Consider the following 15,412-nt stretch of genomic DNA (forward strand, 5'->3'; position numbering starts at 1 on the left):
TTGTGCCAGGCTCCTCACTTTCATCTATCCTGTCCGACCTCCCTTGGTCAACTCTTGTTCTTTTCCGACCCCGACGCTATTAGGTTTCCGAGGACTAGGGAGTCTTTCATTTTCGCGCCCTTCGTGGCCCTTGTCTTCCTTTACCGATATCCTCATTTTTCGAAGTGTCGGACCTCTTCCTCTTTTTTCCTCGGTTTAGTGTTATATAGAAGATATTTACCCATTTGTACTTCCTCTAATAGCAATAATCACCACCACCACCACCACCACCACCACCCTCTAATAAACGTTCCCCAACCTTTTCCTTATCATCTCCCATTCATCTATCAATTACTATGGCAAGTTGTTTCGAGTAGAACCTCACATTGCAATTTTCTTTTATTATTTCTTCCTATTTTTAATATATTTTTATTTGGCTTTATTCTTTTTAATGTTTTAAATTATTCTCAAACTTATATATCTACTTTGAATTTGATGAAATTAAATCCTACACTGTTTTCCTAAGACTTCAATTATGTCACCTTTTACTCTTCGGCCTGAGAAACAAATGCCTACAAGACCTGTCTAGCAACGACTCTACGTAAGTGCATACTTGACCTGCTTATGAACTTCAACTATATTTGTTTTCGGCGCAAGACAATGATGTTCTGTTTACTCTCTTGACTGCGATCATTGTGTTTTGGACGTTAACTGAATTGCTACGATATGAATCAATGTTAATTTTTTGCCTGTGTTCAATGTATTACTTGTTTTAAGATCTTTATATCTTGCCCTACTTTACTATTTGGCTGATGATGACACTTGTAATGTGTCGAAACCGCTCCTATTAAACAAGTTGTGACTTCTTTTTAGTTCAACTTACAACGAAGTATTGAAAGGTGGATCCTTCTAATATTGTACATCTTCTTATCTCAACAACCCGTAATCATCCAGGAACAGATTCAAAGTTTTTAATGAGCTTGAAGAGGCAACTATATTATTAGACCTCAAGTCATGAAGTTCCTTCCCATATTCACTTGCTTGCATCAGACTTATTATTTTCATTTCACTAATCCTCAATTCTTCAGGGGTAAGTGGACCAATGAAACGAACATCCTTAGTGGAGCGGACATTGGTAATAAATCTCAGAACATGGTTATAAACTCGCTTGAGTTTGAAAAAGGAAGAAAACTTCTCTAACTCAGGTGGGTGCACGTTAACTAGCAGGACTCTCAAAGAGGGTTTCGATTCTGCATTCACAGCAGATCGCAACAAAATCAGAATACACTGGGGGACAATTCATGCAACCAGGAGGGACCATGCCACAATACATCAAGAGCAAACCTTTGTGATGGTAAAACACCTCAAGACAAGTGGCCATCTGGATTGCTGTGTGTAGGTACATGTCTCCAATCTGAGACTGAAGTGAGTGATTGAATTTCAGCAACTCAATTAGCAACAAAGGTTTTCCAACAATTGGCAGGTTTCTGTAACCAACACAGTCCAGCAGTATGTGGAGAAAGTAATGTGCAATTTCAGAGATTCGGTGACCTTACTCATAAGGCGAAAAAGCAATAGAGCAGCATAAAGGTCTAAATGGGCAATAGATTGCTGTTTCAGTGGAGCATCTTTCGATTTAGAAGTCAGCAGGACCACTGATACCTCATCATTATCAGATACTGTCCTAACATTCACACAAGCACCATAGGCAGTTTCTGAAGCGTCAGAAAAGCCACAGATTTCAATAACCTTATTCTTAGCAAAGGGTATTTCATTTCTTTGCAATCTGAGTTCATTAATCACGGGGAGCTCACTGTAGATAACATTCCAGATTTCAATAATTTCAGATGAAGGTTCTAACGGACCATCCTAATTGATTTTCAATTGCTAAAGAGGCTGCAGCATCAGTTTGCACTTAACCACAGCACATCCTAACGATCCAAGGGGATCAAGTATGGAAGCAATGATAGTGAGAATGCTTCTCTTAGTGACTTCCGTAGGTGCTTTCTTCAAATTTATTTGAAACTGAAACTTATCACTTTTAGGATGCCACACAATACCTAAAGTTTTAATAGTTTTTTCCTTATTGAGGTTACAAGGTGACAGCATTTCTGTATCCTCTACAGGGACATTGGCAAGAGCTTTTGGACAATTTGACGTCCACTTTTTTAGATGAAAATGTGCACTGTCAAGCACAGAAGAGATTTCTGTTTGAAGCTCCTTGGCTTCTTCATCTGAACTGGTACTTGTCAGCAGGTTGTCAACATAAAAACAAGAGCGAATGATCTCTGATGCAGTGGGGTAAGATTCCTTGTGGTTCATCAGCAAATTGAACTAGACATCTCGTAGCAAGAAAAGGGGTGGAACTTGTAGCGGATGTAATAGTAGTAAGACGGTAATCCTTGATTTCTTCATCAGTAGATTCAAGCCAAACAATTTTCTGATGTGGTCAGGATGAATAGTAGGATGAACCATTGACATAGAATTCAATGCTATCCCATTTGCTGATTCACAACTTCCATCACAAAACAACTCTCAGCTTGGTTGTAGTGCTAGAATCGTTGAGCACATAACGATGGGGCATGTAAAAACTTAACGAGTTAGAGGTCTTAGGAGGTGCAATTTCCATGTGACCCATTTCATATCAAGTCTGGAAGTCTAGCAGATTTATTTTCAATCTGTTTGGGCCTTCTAACAGCATCATGCTTAGACTCGGCTACAGGTGGCACTTCAGCACAAATAGGAAGTTTGACAACAAACCTACCAGAATCATCTCTTTGAACACTATTCACAAAGTGTTCTTCACAAGTTCTTTCTTCAGGAGTAAGAACTGGTTGATGAAGTTTTTCAAGCCCCCAAGAACCTTTGGAGTTTAGTGTCAATAGAATCAAGTTTTACAAGATTGGCACAACGAGCCTTGGCATTATTCTTAATGCATGACTCAGGGAAAGTGCCTGACAGCACCCAACCAAATTCGGTATCTAACAAGGTGGGATATGCTTTCTTATGCAAAATATTAGAAGACACAATTTTGTAGCAGACATCAGCACCTAGCAAAATATTGGTAGTAGAGGGCTGATTAAATGTCCTATCATTTAAAATAATATCATGAAGAATAACCCAAGTGGAATTGTGATTGTGTTCACAACTGCACATTTCAACTTCAGACATTAGAGAACAAAACAAGGTTACATGTGGAGCTTACAGGAGACACATTATAGCAACAATAGGTAGACGACAAGCCCTTGCAGGGATACCAAGCTTCTTGACAAGATGGGAAGTCACAAAGGATAAGTGACTCGCAGAGTCTAACAAAGCTTTAACTAGTACCATCTGTCCTGAACTATCATTTACTCCTACACACGCTATGCTCAGCAAAACATTAGAACCTAGTCCTGAAACAACCTTTGTAGCAGTGGGTGAAACAATTGCAGAAATATAGCATTCATATTATTATTGTTATTATTGGGACTTTTTTGTTCCTTGTGAACCAATAAGTTGTGGCCCCCATTACACTGGGGCCACTTGTTTTGCTTACACTGTTTAGAAACATGAGAAGCGGAAAAACAAATACAAAGTTTATTTTCCCTCACAAACTGGCGATGATGATCAATGTTTGTTGTTTGTTTGAACTTTCTACAACCAGAAATGCTATGCTTATCAAGTTTGCAAAACCTTCAACTCGAGGAAGTGCTGCTGTTCATGATGTGAAGTGCTTTTAGGTTGGATTTTAGCTCTCGTTTTTGTTCAATAACAGGTTTCTTGCATTCTGTTAGCTCTAATGTTTGACATTTTCTTTCCAAGAAATCAATTAAATTATTTAGTGTGGGAATATCAGTGGTGGCAAATTTGTTTTCCCGTTCACTTCTATGGTTGGACTTGCTCTTATTTAGAATCAATTCCTGTAGCAGAATTTCATGAAGTGGAACTTGGCCTTCCAAATTGTCAATAGCACTAAGGTTAGATTTTACTTGGTTTATCAATTTACGATATTCAAAAGAAGTTCCACTAGTACAATTATGGAGATTGAGCATATGTTTTACATGCTGTGAAACAATCAATTCTTTATTATTGTACCTTACATCAATTAAATTCCAAGCAACAGTGAAGTTCTCAGCACATATGGCTAGGTTATCCAAGAAATCCCTAGGTTCGCCTTGAAGAGTCTTTGCACATTGTCATTGCAGGTATTGTTAATAACTAAGCTTTGAAAGGTGTTCCACCGGGCTCGATAGCTGCAGTCGCTTAAGTGCGGCCAGTATCCAGTATTTGGGAGATAGTGGGTTTGAACCCCACTGTTGGCAGCCCTGAAGATGGTTTTCCGTGGTTTCCCCTTAATTAAGGCTACGGACGCTTCCTTCCCACTCCTAGCCCTTTTCCATCCCATCGTCGCGATAAGACCTATCTATGTCGGTGTGACGTAAAGCAAATTGTAAAATAAAAAAAATAAAAAGGTGTTCCTGAAACTCAAATATTTTGTGAAATCTCCTTTAAAACAGTCAATTCAATGGGAGTTTCAAACTGGAGCTGGATCGAGTAGAGTTATCAGAAACAATGGATGCGTTACTAGGACTCCTGGGTCTTTCAAATGAACAAAGCAATTCTTGAATCCTACCAACTATTGCATCATACCTGTTTTCAAATTCATCACGCTCTCTGAAGTGAGTTTTGCTAGATTTTGAGTCCAATTCACATTCTAAATACTGCCTAACTACACTGAACTCCTTCCAAATTTCTGGCAGCCTATTCTGTTTGGAAATCAGTTCGTAATGATTGATGTTATCCTGCTTCAAGTAATTTTCAAGATGAGTTAATGACCTTTTAAGTAGATCACGTTTTTCAATAGCCTTTACTTCGGATTCAAACACCATGATGAATAGTTGGGGTAATCAGTTATTGGCAAGATAATAATAGAAATCAATCGTACAACTGTGGTGACTATGCAAACAATAAGCTCGATATTCAGTACACTGCATTCATTTTGCATTGTTAGAATGAGTGAGTCTTTGAATGGAACCAACAATGTAGGTAGATGCACACAAGCATGAGGTAACGTATAATAAGTCACATATGCCTTAAAATGTGCAAAATACACAAAGCGCCCCGACACATTATCAATACGTAACTTTATGGTGGCCATGAGAAATCAAGACAAATCTGTTAATTCTATACACGGAAAGTGCTAGCAGTAGGGTTAGGATATTAGGCAGGCCACCCTAGCCAAGAGAGGAACAATAAAGACAAATGGAACAGACTTAGAGTACATAGCGATGCTGTACCATTAATCAACACTACCACTGGATCCACTCGTTGACTGAAACCGATCCTTGACTGGAACCACATGGCCAAAGTGACTGAAAAGTCCAAAAGATAATGTCTGCGATGTAATGTTGCTTGGAGTACAAATTCCAAGCAGCATTTAACATCTCGAACATCAGGGTACCAGATACAAGCTGGCGTAAACAGCTCACCTGAACGTAACATTCCAAAGATTGTTAACTTGCGATATCAAAACAGTTCCAAAGCAGTGTAGACTTCGTTAAAATCTCAGTCTAACGAATTCAAACATTCGTAGTAATTAGTCTTAAGCACAACATTCTAGTGCTTCAATATAATAACTGTTCACGATGCTTATCGTGCCAAGCTTGTTGCTATGTTCAAATGGCAGTTGCAGGCAGCAATTCATGACGACAACAATTTTATGGTATCCAGTACAATGTTCAGGGCTGTACATTGGTTAACTTCAAAGTTCACGATGATTGTCATCCGACCCGGGAGAACCAAAATTTTATGTTGCGAACAACGAAACAACATATCGGATGCACATAACAAGGTTCATTTCCATAGGCGCACAAAATACAAGTTTGAAACAATTCAGATGGAGGACCAGACTGCCCCAAACGAGCAGACACAACACATCACTTAGGTGATTTAAATATTTATTATGCATGAATAAACACACATATGTCGCGTATATTACTATAATATGCGCTCTTCCTGGCTTGTCCGATACGGTGACAGTATTATTACCCTGTAAAGGGTAAATTTTCCGGGAGTGTGGTAGCGACAGCACATATTACAAAACTCACGAACTCCTACTCGTGTTTTGTCCCGGAGAAATGCATCTAACCGTGATATTAACGAAAAATTGCCTTTGGAATGAAAAATGCTTACATAGTTTTTAATGTCACGCTCCTTTTGCGTTTTCCAGATTCTCTCTCGGTAGGGTAGTGCACCACCACTCCTCTTCTAGTGCTTTACTGCTATCGACTCCTCTATTTGCAATACAGTCCACAACAGAGCTCCTCCATCTCATTCTAGGCCTCTTTGCAGTCTCTGTATCCATGAATGTTCTCTCTCCTGGCGTTCTCATCATGTGTCCAAACCATTTTAGCTTTAATATATTAATCTCTTCTGGAAGTTTACACACTCCCACACTTCTCCTTATTTCCTCATCTTGTCTTGTCTTTCCCTGTAGGCTCCTCAAGAACCTCATTTCAGCTGATTGTATCTAACTTTGGTTCTGCTTAGTTAACATCCAGGCTGCTGAAGCATAGGTCAGTAACCTTCTTGCACATCCTTGTTCCATACGATGTCTCTCACACACTGGTAGAAACTTGCACACTGCTGTATTCTTAAATCAATTTCTCCACCCAAATTTCCATCTTGTGATATCACGCTGCCCAAATATTTAAAAAACTTTACTACTTCAAGAGGTTCATTTCCTATTTTTATCACTCCCCTGGATTTTCTGTTACCTCTTGTCATGATCAAAGTCTTACTTTTTGCAGTACTAATCTTCATTCCAAAATATCTTATCTTCTCATTCCATAAATCAACTTGCGTCTCTACTTCCTCTTCATTATCTCCCCAAACAAGTGTCATCAGCAAAGAGCATAGACTTTATTTGCTCGTTCATCATCATCTCCTTGATATTATGTAGTATTCTATCCATGATATAATGAAGAGTAAGGGAGACAATACACTTCCCTTTCTTAAGCCTGTCTCAACTCTGAACCATTGAGTTTGACCCACTTTGGTTCTAACACAGCTTTTGCAATTTTGATACAATGCTATTACCATCTGCATTGTTTCATTCCCAATCTGTGCCTCTGTCAATGTTTTCCATACCAAATTCCTTGGAACACTGTCATATGCCTTTTCAATATCTAGAAACGTTACTACCATGTCCTTTCCATATTCCCAATACCTTTCCATCATTTGATGCAATTTGCCTTAATTATATCAGCATTGGATTCGTCTTTTTCACTTGCTTTACCTTTGGTCATTGCTTTCACTGCCCTTTCAAGTTCCAACCATGTTATCGGGTTTTCTTCTTTTTTCCATCTATTGTTTCCATTTTCTTCTCTCCTTCTTCCTCCACGCAGTCATCCTCATTATAAAGTTTTTCAAAATACTGTGTCACCTTCTGAAGACCATTTTTGTCATGTACCATGCATCCATCTTCCCTCTCTAATGCCTTGATTTTTTTCTTGATTTATTCTTTTCTCTTTTATTACCCTCAACTATCTTACTCAATTTTGTTGGTAAACTCTCCCCAACATTTCTCCTTTTCTTCCTTGATACTCCTCTTTACTTGTAGTTTCGTCATTTGTATTCCACATGTAACCTTTCTTTCTTATTCTCATACCTCTGATACATTTTTTGCATTTCCTTATCCATTTCTTTCTTCACCTTGTTCCGTTCTTTCTTTATTTATTTTGTCTGTCCACCACCATGTCTCCTTTCCCTTAACCTTTGCTTTTGTTTTCCCGCATACCTCAGTTGCTGCTTCCGTGTTAGGCAACTTCCTTTGTATACAATCTTGGAATGCCATTCTTTTATCTTCCTCTTCCAATATCCAAATCCTGATCTTTGGTTTCTTCTTCAATACAATTGTAGGGAATTTTACTTTTTTTAATTTCACAATGAATAATCTACAATCACCTTCCATACTTTCAGTAGGGATTATCTTCGTATTGATGACGTATCTTCCCCATTCTCGGTCTGTTCCATACTGTCCATCCCAACTATATCGGCTGATCTTATGGTTATTTTTGATATAAAAGTCCAACAGTTTCTCTCCATCTTCATTTCTATCACCATAACCATGTGGGCCCAGGACATTCTCATATCCTATTCTATCAGTTCCCACATGAGCATTCAAATCTCCCATTATCATGATCCCATCTCCAACAATATGTGCTTCCAGTTCATTGAGGAACTCTTCCTTTTATTCCAAGCTACATCCTGTCTGTGAAGCATACGCTTGTATTATCTTCAGTAATTCCTTGTTTACATGTATGTGCTTCTTCTTCTTCTTCCTTCTTCTTCTTCTTGCGTTCCGGCCTTCTAAGGACCACGTTACAATTTCAATTCTTCCTCTTTAGTTCTTTCCTTTTCTTCCAGTATTCTTTCATTGTTTCACTGTGCTGCTTTTTCCTGTCTTCAGTCCACTTTATGCCTGTTTTCTTTTCCTTCCTCCCTTGGGATCCTTCCATTTGTAAGACTTTCTTCCAAGAAATATTTCTTTCCAGTAATTCTTCTTCTCGTATGTTGTTCCTTTCCAGGTCTTTCTTGACTTCTTGAATCCAGGTGGTAGTTTATTTCTTTTCCCAAAGGTACTTGAAGATTCGTTTAGTTAGTCTATTGTCATCCATTCTGTAAATGTGTCCAAGAAATAGCAATCTCCTTTTTCTTATTGTTTCTGATATGCTTTCTATGTTCTGGTAAATTTCATTGTTACTTCTTAATTTCCAAAACTCTGCAATTCTTAGAGGACCTCATATTTTCCTTATAATTCTTCTTTCTAATATTTCTAATTTATCGAGCTTGTAGTTCAGTGCTAGACATTCACTGGCATAAAGGCATTCTGGTTGTGTTGTAGTGCTTTATTTTAAGTTTTCTTGATAAGCACTTTTTGTTATAAGTATTCTTAGTTATACCGTAAGCTCTTTCCATCTTTTGTATCCTCTCCTCTATAGCAGATTTTTCTAAACCATTTTCTTGAATTGTCTCACCCAGATATTTGCATTTCTTTACCTTTTCTATTTGACCAATATCCGTTACAAAAAACTTTGGGGCACTTTTTATATTCGTCAAAAATTCTGTTTTCTCGGCAGAGATTCTCAAGCCTGTCATGTTGTCTGTCTTTTCAAGGATATTGACTTGCATTGCTGCATCTGTAAGGCTTTCTGAAAGTATGGCAAAGTCATCTGCAAATGCTAGGCAATTTATTGCAACACCTTTGTTCTTCTTCCCCAGCATGAGTGGCAATATTTCGGATTCTTTCAGTTTTTCATTCCAAATTCTTACAATTTTCTCCATGACACAATTGAAAAGGAGTGGAGATAGACCATCGCCCTGCCTGACACCGGTATTTATTTTGAAAGGTCGAGATATTTCACCCATAAATTTTACTTTCGAGATAGTGTCTGTAAGTGTTTCACGAATTAGGTTTGCCAATTTAGTTTTAACTCCAAATTCCCGGATTACTTTATCTAGGGTTTCCCTATCAACAGAGTCAAAAGCTTTTTTAAAGTCAATAAATGTTACAACTATGTCTTTGGAGTTTATTAATCTGTGTCAAATTATAAATTTCAGGTTGAAAATCTGTTCAGAGCAAGATCTTCCCTCTCTAAATCCACCTTGATATTCACCCAATTGACTGTCTAGTGTCGATTTTACTCTGTTTAGTAGTATTGTTGAAAATATCTTGTAAGCAACTGGCAAGAGAGATATGCCTCTGTAGTTGTTGTGTAATGGGTGTATTAGAGCCACTTTCCAATTCTCTGGGATCTTTTCTGTTTCCCAAATTTCTTCAAAGATTATTTGTAGATCTTCTATAATTTTTGGTTCAGTCCATTTTAAAAGTTCAGCTGTTATGGAGTCTTCCCCACTAGCTTTGTTATTTTTAAGATTTTTTAATGCTTCCTTAATTTCTTCCTCTGTTGGAAGTGAATCAGCTTATAGATTTTCGTGAATTTCTGAAAATTCTAATTTATGATTTGGCTCAGGGCAGTTCTGCAGGTGTTCGAAGTGTTTTGCCAGAATTTCACAATTCTCGGCATTGTTATGGCCAATATTACCATTTGCATCTCTGAAGCAAATACTCCGGGATTGATAACCTTTCAGGTTATTCTTAAAGGTCTGATAGAAATTTAGGGAGTTATTTCTTACAAAATTATTCTCAATTTCTACTAGCTGCGATTTTTCAAAAGATCTTTTAACCTGCCTTATTATTCTTGTTGTTTCTTTTCTTTGTTGTTTAAATAGCTCATAGTGTTCATTCTTTCCAGAACATTTCCATTTTTTCCACTTTTTCGTTCTTTCCATAAGTGCTTCCTCACATACGTTACTCCACTATACTTTCTTTTTAGTTTTAACTGATCCAAATACTTTCTTCTCTGCACTATTAATCTGTTTAGGTAATTCTGGCCATTTACCATGCTGAGTTATTTCAATTTCTTCCTGAAAGTTTTCTATAGTTGCTTGTGTAATGTTGAGCCTATCTAAATTGAATTTCATTAATTTTCTCGACCTTCTTTGATTGCTGCGAGGTAGAAGCTTTAGCTTAATTTTAGAGAGGTAGTGATCAGAGTCAAACTCCCCACTTCTTATTACTTTAACATTCATAATTTCCTTAATACTTTTTTGAGAAATAGCTACATGGTCCAATTGAAACTCACCTAACATCGGGTTTGGGGACACCCATGTTTTAGCCTTTCTTGGAAGTTTCTTAAAAAAGGTCGACATTAATTTTAGGTGAAAGGATTTACAGAGATTAATTAGTCTCATGCGATTTTTGTTTGTTCTTTTGTGTGCCGGATATTCCCCTACTGTTTTGCTGAAAACTTTTTCTTTGCCTATCTGTGCATTAAAATCACCTAGTAGAATAATAATATTTGATTTTGGAATTTTTGACATTTCATCATCTAGAAGACTCCAGAATTCTTCAGTTTTACTCGGGTTCTTGCTATTATCTTCATTTATTGGTGCATGACAGTTAACAAATGTATACTTTTTGTTCCTGCATTTAAGTCTGAGAAGAGATAACCTTTCTAAACTAGATTTGAATTCCATAACATTATTAACTATTGCTTTATGGACATAAAAAGCAGTACCTAGTAGTGGCATTCCTTTCATAATTTTGATTGCTGGTTTACCTTTAAGGATTCTATAATTTTTGGTTTTCTCATCCATAAACCGTGTCTCTTGAGGTGCTAAGATCTGGATTTCATGTCTATCTAGGAAAATTTCCAGTTCTATCTGTTTGCCGGTTTTTAGCAAGGAATTTACATTAAGAGTGCGTGCAAAGAATTTCCTCTTAAATTTAAGTCTGAAAGGATTCCAAGGATGCTCCGACTCACCCTTATTGCAGATGTTGGGACTCCCCAGAACCCTAGGTCCCGATGCATTGCGTAACGCAATGGTGGATTTCTCTTCCAAGCTAGGGTAGTGCTTTCATTCAGCGGACTTTCCATTCTGCAATTGAAATTGTACATTGTACAAGGTAGGAAATTAATTCCAAGATAAGATCGGATTGTTAGTCTGAAATGATTTTTTATTCATGCTTTACTCCACTAGGTTCTTCCGCTCTCTCCGCCGTTGGGACATTAAATTCCTCATCTGCCTTCGAGACCGTTGACCAGGTTTCACCTGTAACCCTAGGCAGGGGCCCTTACAGGGTGCTACCTTCCGGAGCCAGATGGACCTAGGTTTTTTACGAGGTTGTTTCTCCTCCCCCTCCTCCTTCCCCATCACTTGCAAGATGAGGCCCTGGGCTTGGGACCGGCAATGGCGGAGTTACATGTATGTGCATTATTATAATTCTTTCATTTACATACTCAACTTCAGCTACTGGTTCGACATTCTGATTCACTATAAAATCCCACTCCATTTCTTTGCTCTTTACTGTTACTCATCCAGTAAAAGGTGTATCCCTTTCTCAGTTTCTTAATTCCTTCCCCTTTCCATTTTACTTCACTTAATCCCAGGATGTCGAGTTTTCGTCTCTCCATTAGGTCAATCAATTCATTTTCCCTCCCATTCATTGTTAAAATATTTATTGTTCCAAATCGGGTTTTGTTCTCTGCTCTAACACTTGCACGAACATCAGGATTACCACTATACTGTGCAACTGTAGCCAGAGACTTGTCAATTCCATTTCCATTTTTAAACTTCCAACCAAGGCTTGTATTGTAGTTGAAAGCAAGTACAAATTTTGCTCATCTGCTGACCTGCTAAGCCTAACGCATCTGAGGATTTTCTCTTGGAGTTTACTCCCTTAGCCCTTGAAGATCCCTCTTCTCCACAAGGCAGCGGTTTCCTCTTCTAATTTTCCCCAGAGAGGATGGGTTGCCTCATCCACCATCTTCGCCATTCCGAAAGTCTCTTTCTCTGCCTAAGATGCTGTTAAGGTCTTCACCCGTAACCCTGGGCATGGGTTCCACGTTATACACCGTGAGACTGGGTCCCTGCCTGAACTTAGCTCTCGTTCAGACCGGCCTACAGATGTGGAGGATATCCACCCCCGCAATGTGGATGTGCCAGACAAGAATTACTCAAGTGAAGGTTAGGGAAGATGACCCTTTCTCCCTTTAGCTGGGTTAATGGTTGTGTATGATGCCACAACCATGATAATTATCATCCACAAATGCCAAAATTGTGTCCAAGCTGACCATCTCCATTTCCCTGCAACTGACCTTGTATTCTCTCCAGGGCAACGTTGATGATGACCTGTGCCAGAGAGTCACCTTGCTGTACTTCATTATGGATTTAGAAGGGCGCTGATAAGCAAAACTTTCTTGACATCTGGTATCTGAATAGCAGGCCTTGAACAATTGAATGTTTTTCAACAGGGTACCCAACACCTCTGTTATTGTCCGTGTGTGACGTACCCACTTTGCCCACAGATGTATGACAAATTTATAACGTGGCGGGTCGCTTTAATATTAAAATAAATAAATGATATGTCATTGTTTCTCCAGAAACAGTATCCCAAGGGCGCCAGTCTTCAAGCTTATGGCTTGAAAACAAAAGTAGATAATTAATAATAATAATAATAATAATAAATAAAAATACGTAATGAGACTCAAAAAACTCCCAGGGGTGGGGTGAACGGAACACAAATCATTAAGTACACTAACTTGGAATTTAAGGATCATTAATAATCATTTCATAAAATACAAATTAAAACAGCTATTTATTAAGATGAAAACGTGACGTAACGGCGTATTAACGAAATCTTAACTTACGGAAGCAAAAGAAAAAGTGAATGAAATTAACTTTAAGAAAATGAACTGTTGCGCGAAGACTTGCAGTAACTTATGCCATAAGCTCACCAAATGTAGACTCTGTTGTCTTAAAGCTGAAGATGGGTGGATCTCTCGTACAGGCTGCCTCATCTGTTGTTGGATTCCAGTCCTACATCCACATTTCCTGTCTTTAACACTTCCTATTGTACTCCTTACATAAAGTCGTAATGAGTCCTAATTTTAAGTGCAAAACCACCATGGGTTATGTTCATGGAGAGAATACATTCGTATTCTTCCGTATTACGGAACAGTAGCGTAGCTAAATTCATAATAAAAGCTCTCCTCCCCTATACAAGTCAGAACCGGTCTCCCGTTGACTACCTCTCGTCATTGAGATAACAAGTCCCAATGAGAGTAACTTTTGAGTAGAATATACTCAGATGCGAAGTGAACTAAGTTAAAATCTTCTCCGATGTGTAGACGTAGAATCGTAGTAAGAGTATCTTCCAAGCGTGAGAATCAGAATCAGAATCAGAATCTGAATGTCAATCTGAATGTGAGTCTGAATGTGAATCTTAATGTGAGTGTCCTCTCCAGCCCTTGTATAGTTGTGCATCCATCACGTTGCTTCATTACGTTCATTCACATAGGCTGAACTTTCCCGCTGAAATAAAACGTCCCGAAGCTGAGTTTGAAAAGTGGGTGTTAATAATGTATCAACTGTCTCATCATGAGGTGGAGAGGGTAAGGTCTCTCGTAACCTCGATGACGTACTTTTCCTGGAACTGGGCTGAAATTAGCCTGCTGACTCTGGTCACCTCACAACGGCTATTGGAAAGTTTACTGCAAGTTATAAATATGCGTGATGTTGAAATACTTTACCCAATAATTTGTTCGTTCAGAATACGTTATAGCCGCGATACAAAGAAATGGAATGATGATTGAAATGGATGATAAAAATCCTATATATATATATATATATACATACATATTAATTTTAAAATGACCTATCAGTGATTAAATATATACATCTTATCAATTAAATATATAGTTCAATAATTAAAAATATACAGTGATGTCCCAAACATCACACGTGGTGCATCGTGATTAATGCTCTCATATGCTTGGTGAAAGTCTATGAATATAAGATGCTATTCTCTAACAAATTCATAATACTTTTCTATTAATTTTCTCTAAATGAAGACATGATCAGTGGTCGACCTTCGATGTATGAGGCCACATTGATATGGGCTCACAATATTTCCCAAAAAGTGTTTTAAACTATTCACTATCATAGAAGTTAAGATTTTATATTGTATTCGCGATAGTTAGCGATATGTGTTTAGGATTCAGCAGGAATTACGTCCCTCGACTATGTATATGCGATAAATTGTCTTAGATTTTCCGCCATCACATCAAATTCTTGAGGTTGGAAAGAAAAGTGAAGCTTGTTGGGGGCTGAAAAGAGACGGATATAGAAGAACAGGGATTGATGCGGCGAGTGACCTTGTCTAGTTTTCTGAATGATTTGGCACTCGTTTGTTTGTTGTTTGTCTTAGGCGCAGCAGTATGATGGCATCTAGCCGCCCACCCTCTGCCATGGAGCCAGCTCCATTTGACGATGAACTGCACCTGCTGTCTCCAGTGGCTCCTCCGGCCCGACTGCTCATGGAGGAGGAGACGGACATGGAGGGCCTGGCCGTGTCCGTTCAACGGCAGGGACAGTTGTCGGGGCTACGCGACGCTGTGGAAAACCGCTTCACCCTGGTGAGCGCTTTTCTTCTCTAGAGTAGATCTTTCCCGTTTCTTCTCTCAGATAATAAGAAATGTTTGTACTGATAATTAACATAATTCTAAATTACGAACTATCTTACCTTAGTAGCTGAAAGGAACTCTCCCATTGCTTGTTCTAAATTAATTATGTTGCAAAATATTTGATATAGTTATGTTATGCAACTACTGGTAGTGCTTGACTTTTTATCTCACCGAGCAAGTTGGCCAAGCACCTGTGAGCTTGCATTCAGGAGATGGCGGGTTTGAGCGCCACTGTTGGCAACCCTGAAGATGGTTTTCTGTAGTTTCCCATTTTCACACCAGGCAAATGCTGAGACCACGGTTGCTTCCTTCACTCTCCTAGCCCTTTCCTATCCTATCATCGACATGAGACCTATCTGTAA

The 15,412-nt window shown here is 38.4% G+C and overlaps 1 protein-coding gene across 2 annotated transcripts in view; it reads left to right on the plus strand.

Annotated features, from left to right (window-relative positions):
* Positions 1–15,412, plus strand: part of shtd (shattered) — a 786,765-nt gene that overhangs the window by 232,654 nt on the left and 538,699 nt on the right. For both annotated transcript variants that reach the window (XM_067155551.2, XM_068229717.1), the window contains exon 11: positions 14,795–15,002. In XM_067155551.2, the coding sequence (XP_067011652.2) occupies positions 14,795–15,002 (208 nt within the window). The remainder of the gene's footprint in view (positions 1–14,794; positions 15,003–15,412) is intronic.

The sequence above is a fragment of the Anabrus simplex genome, chromosome 11, assembly GCF_040414725.1.
Source record: "Anabrus simplex isolate iqAnaSimp1 chromosome 11, ASM4041472v1, whole genome shotgun sequence".
NCBI lineage: Eukaryota > Metazoa > Arthropoda > Insecta > Orthoptera > Tettigoniidae > Anabrus > Anabrus simplex.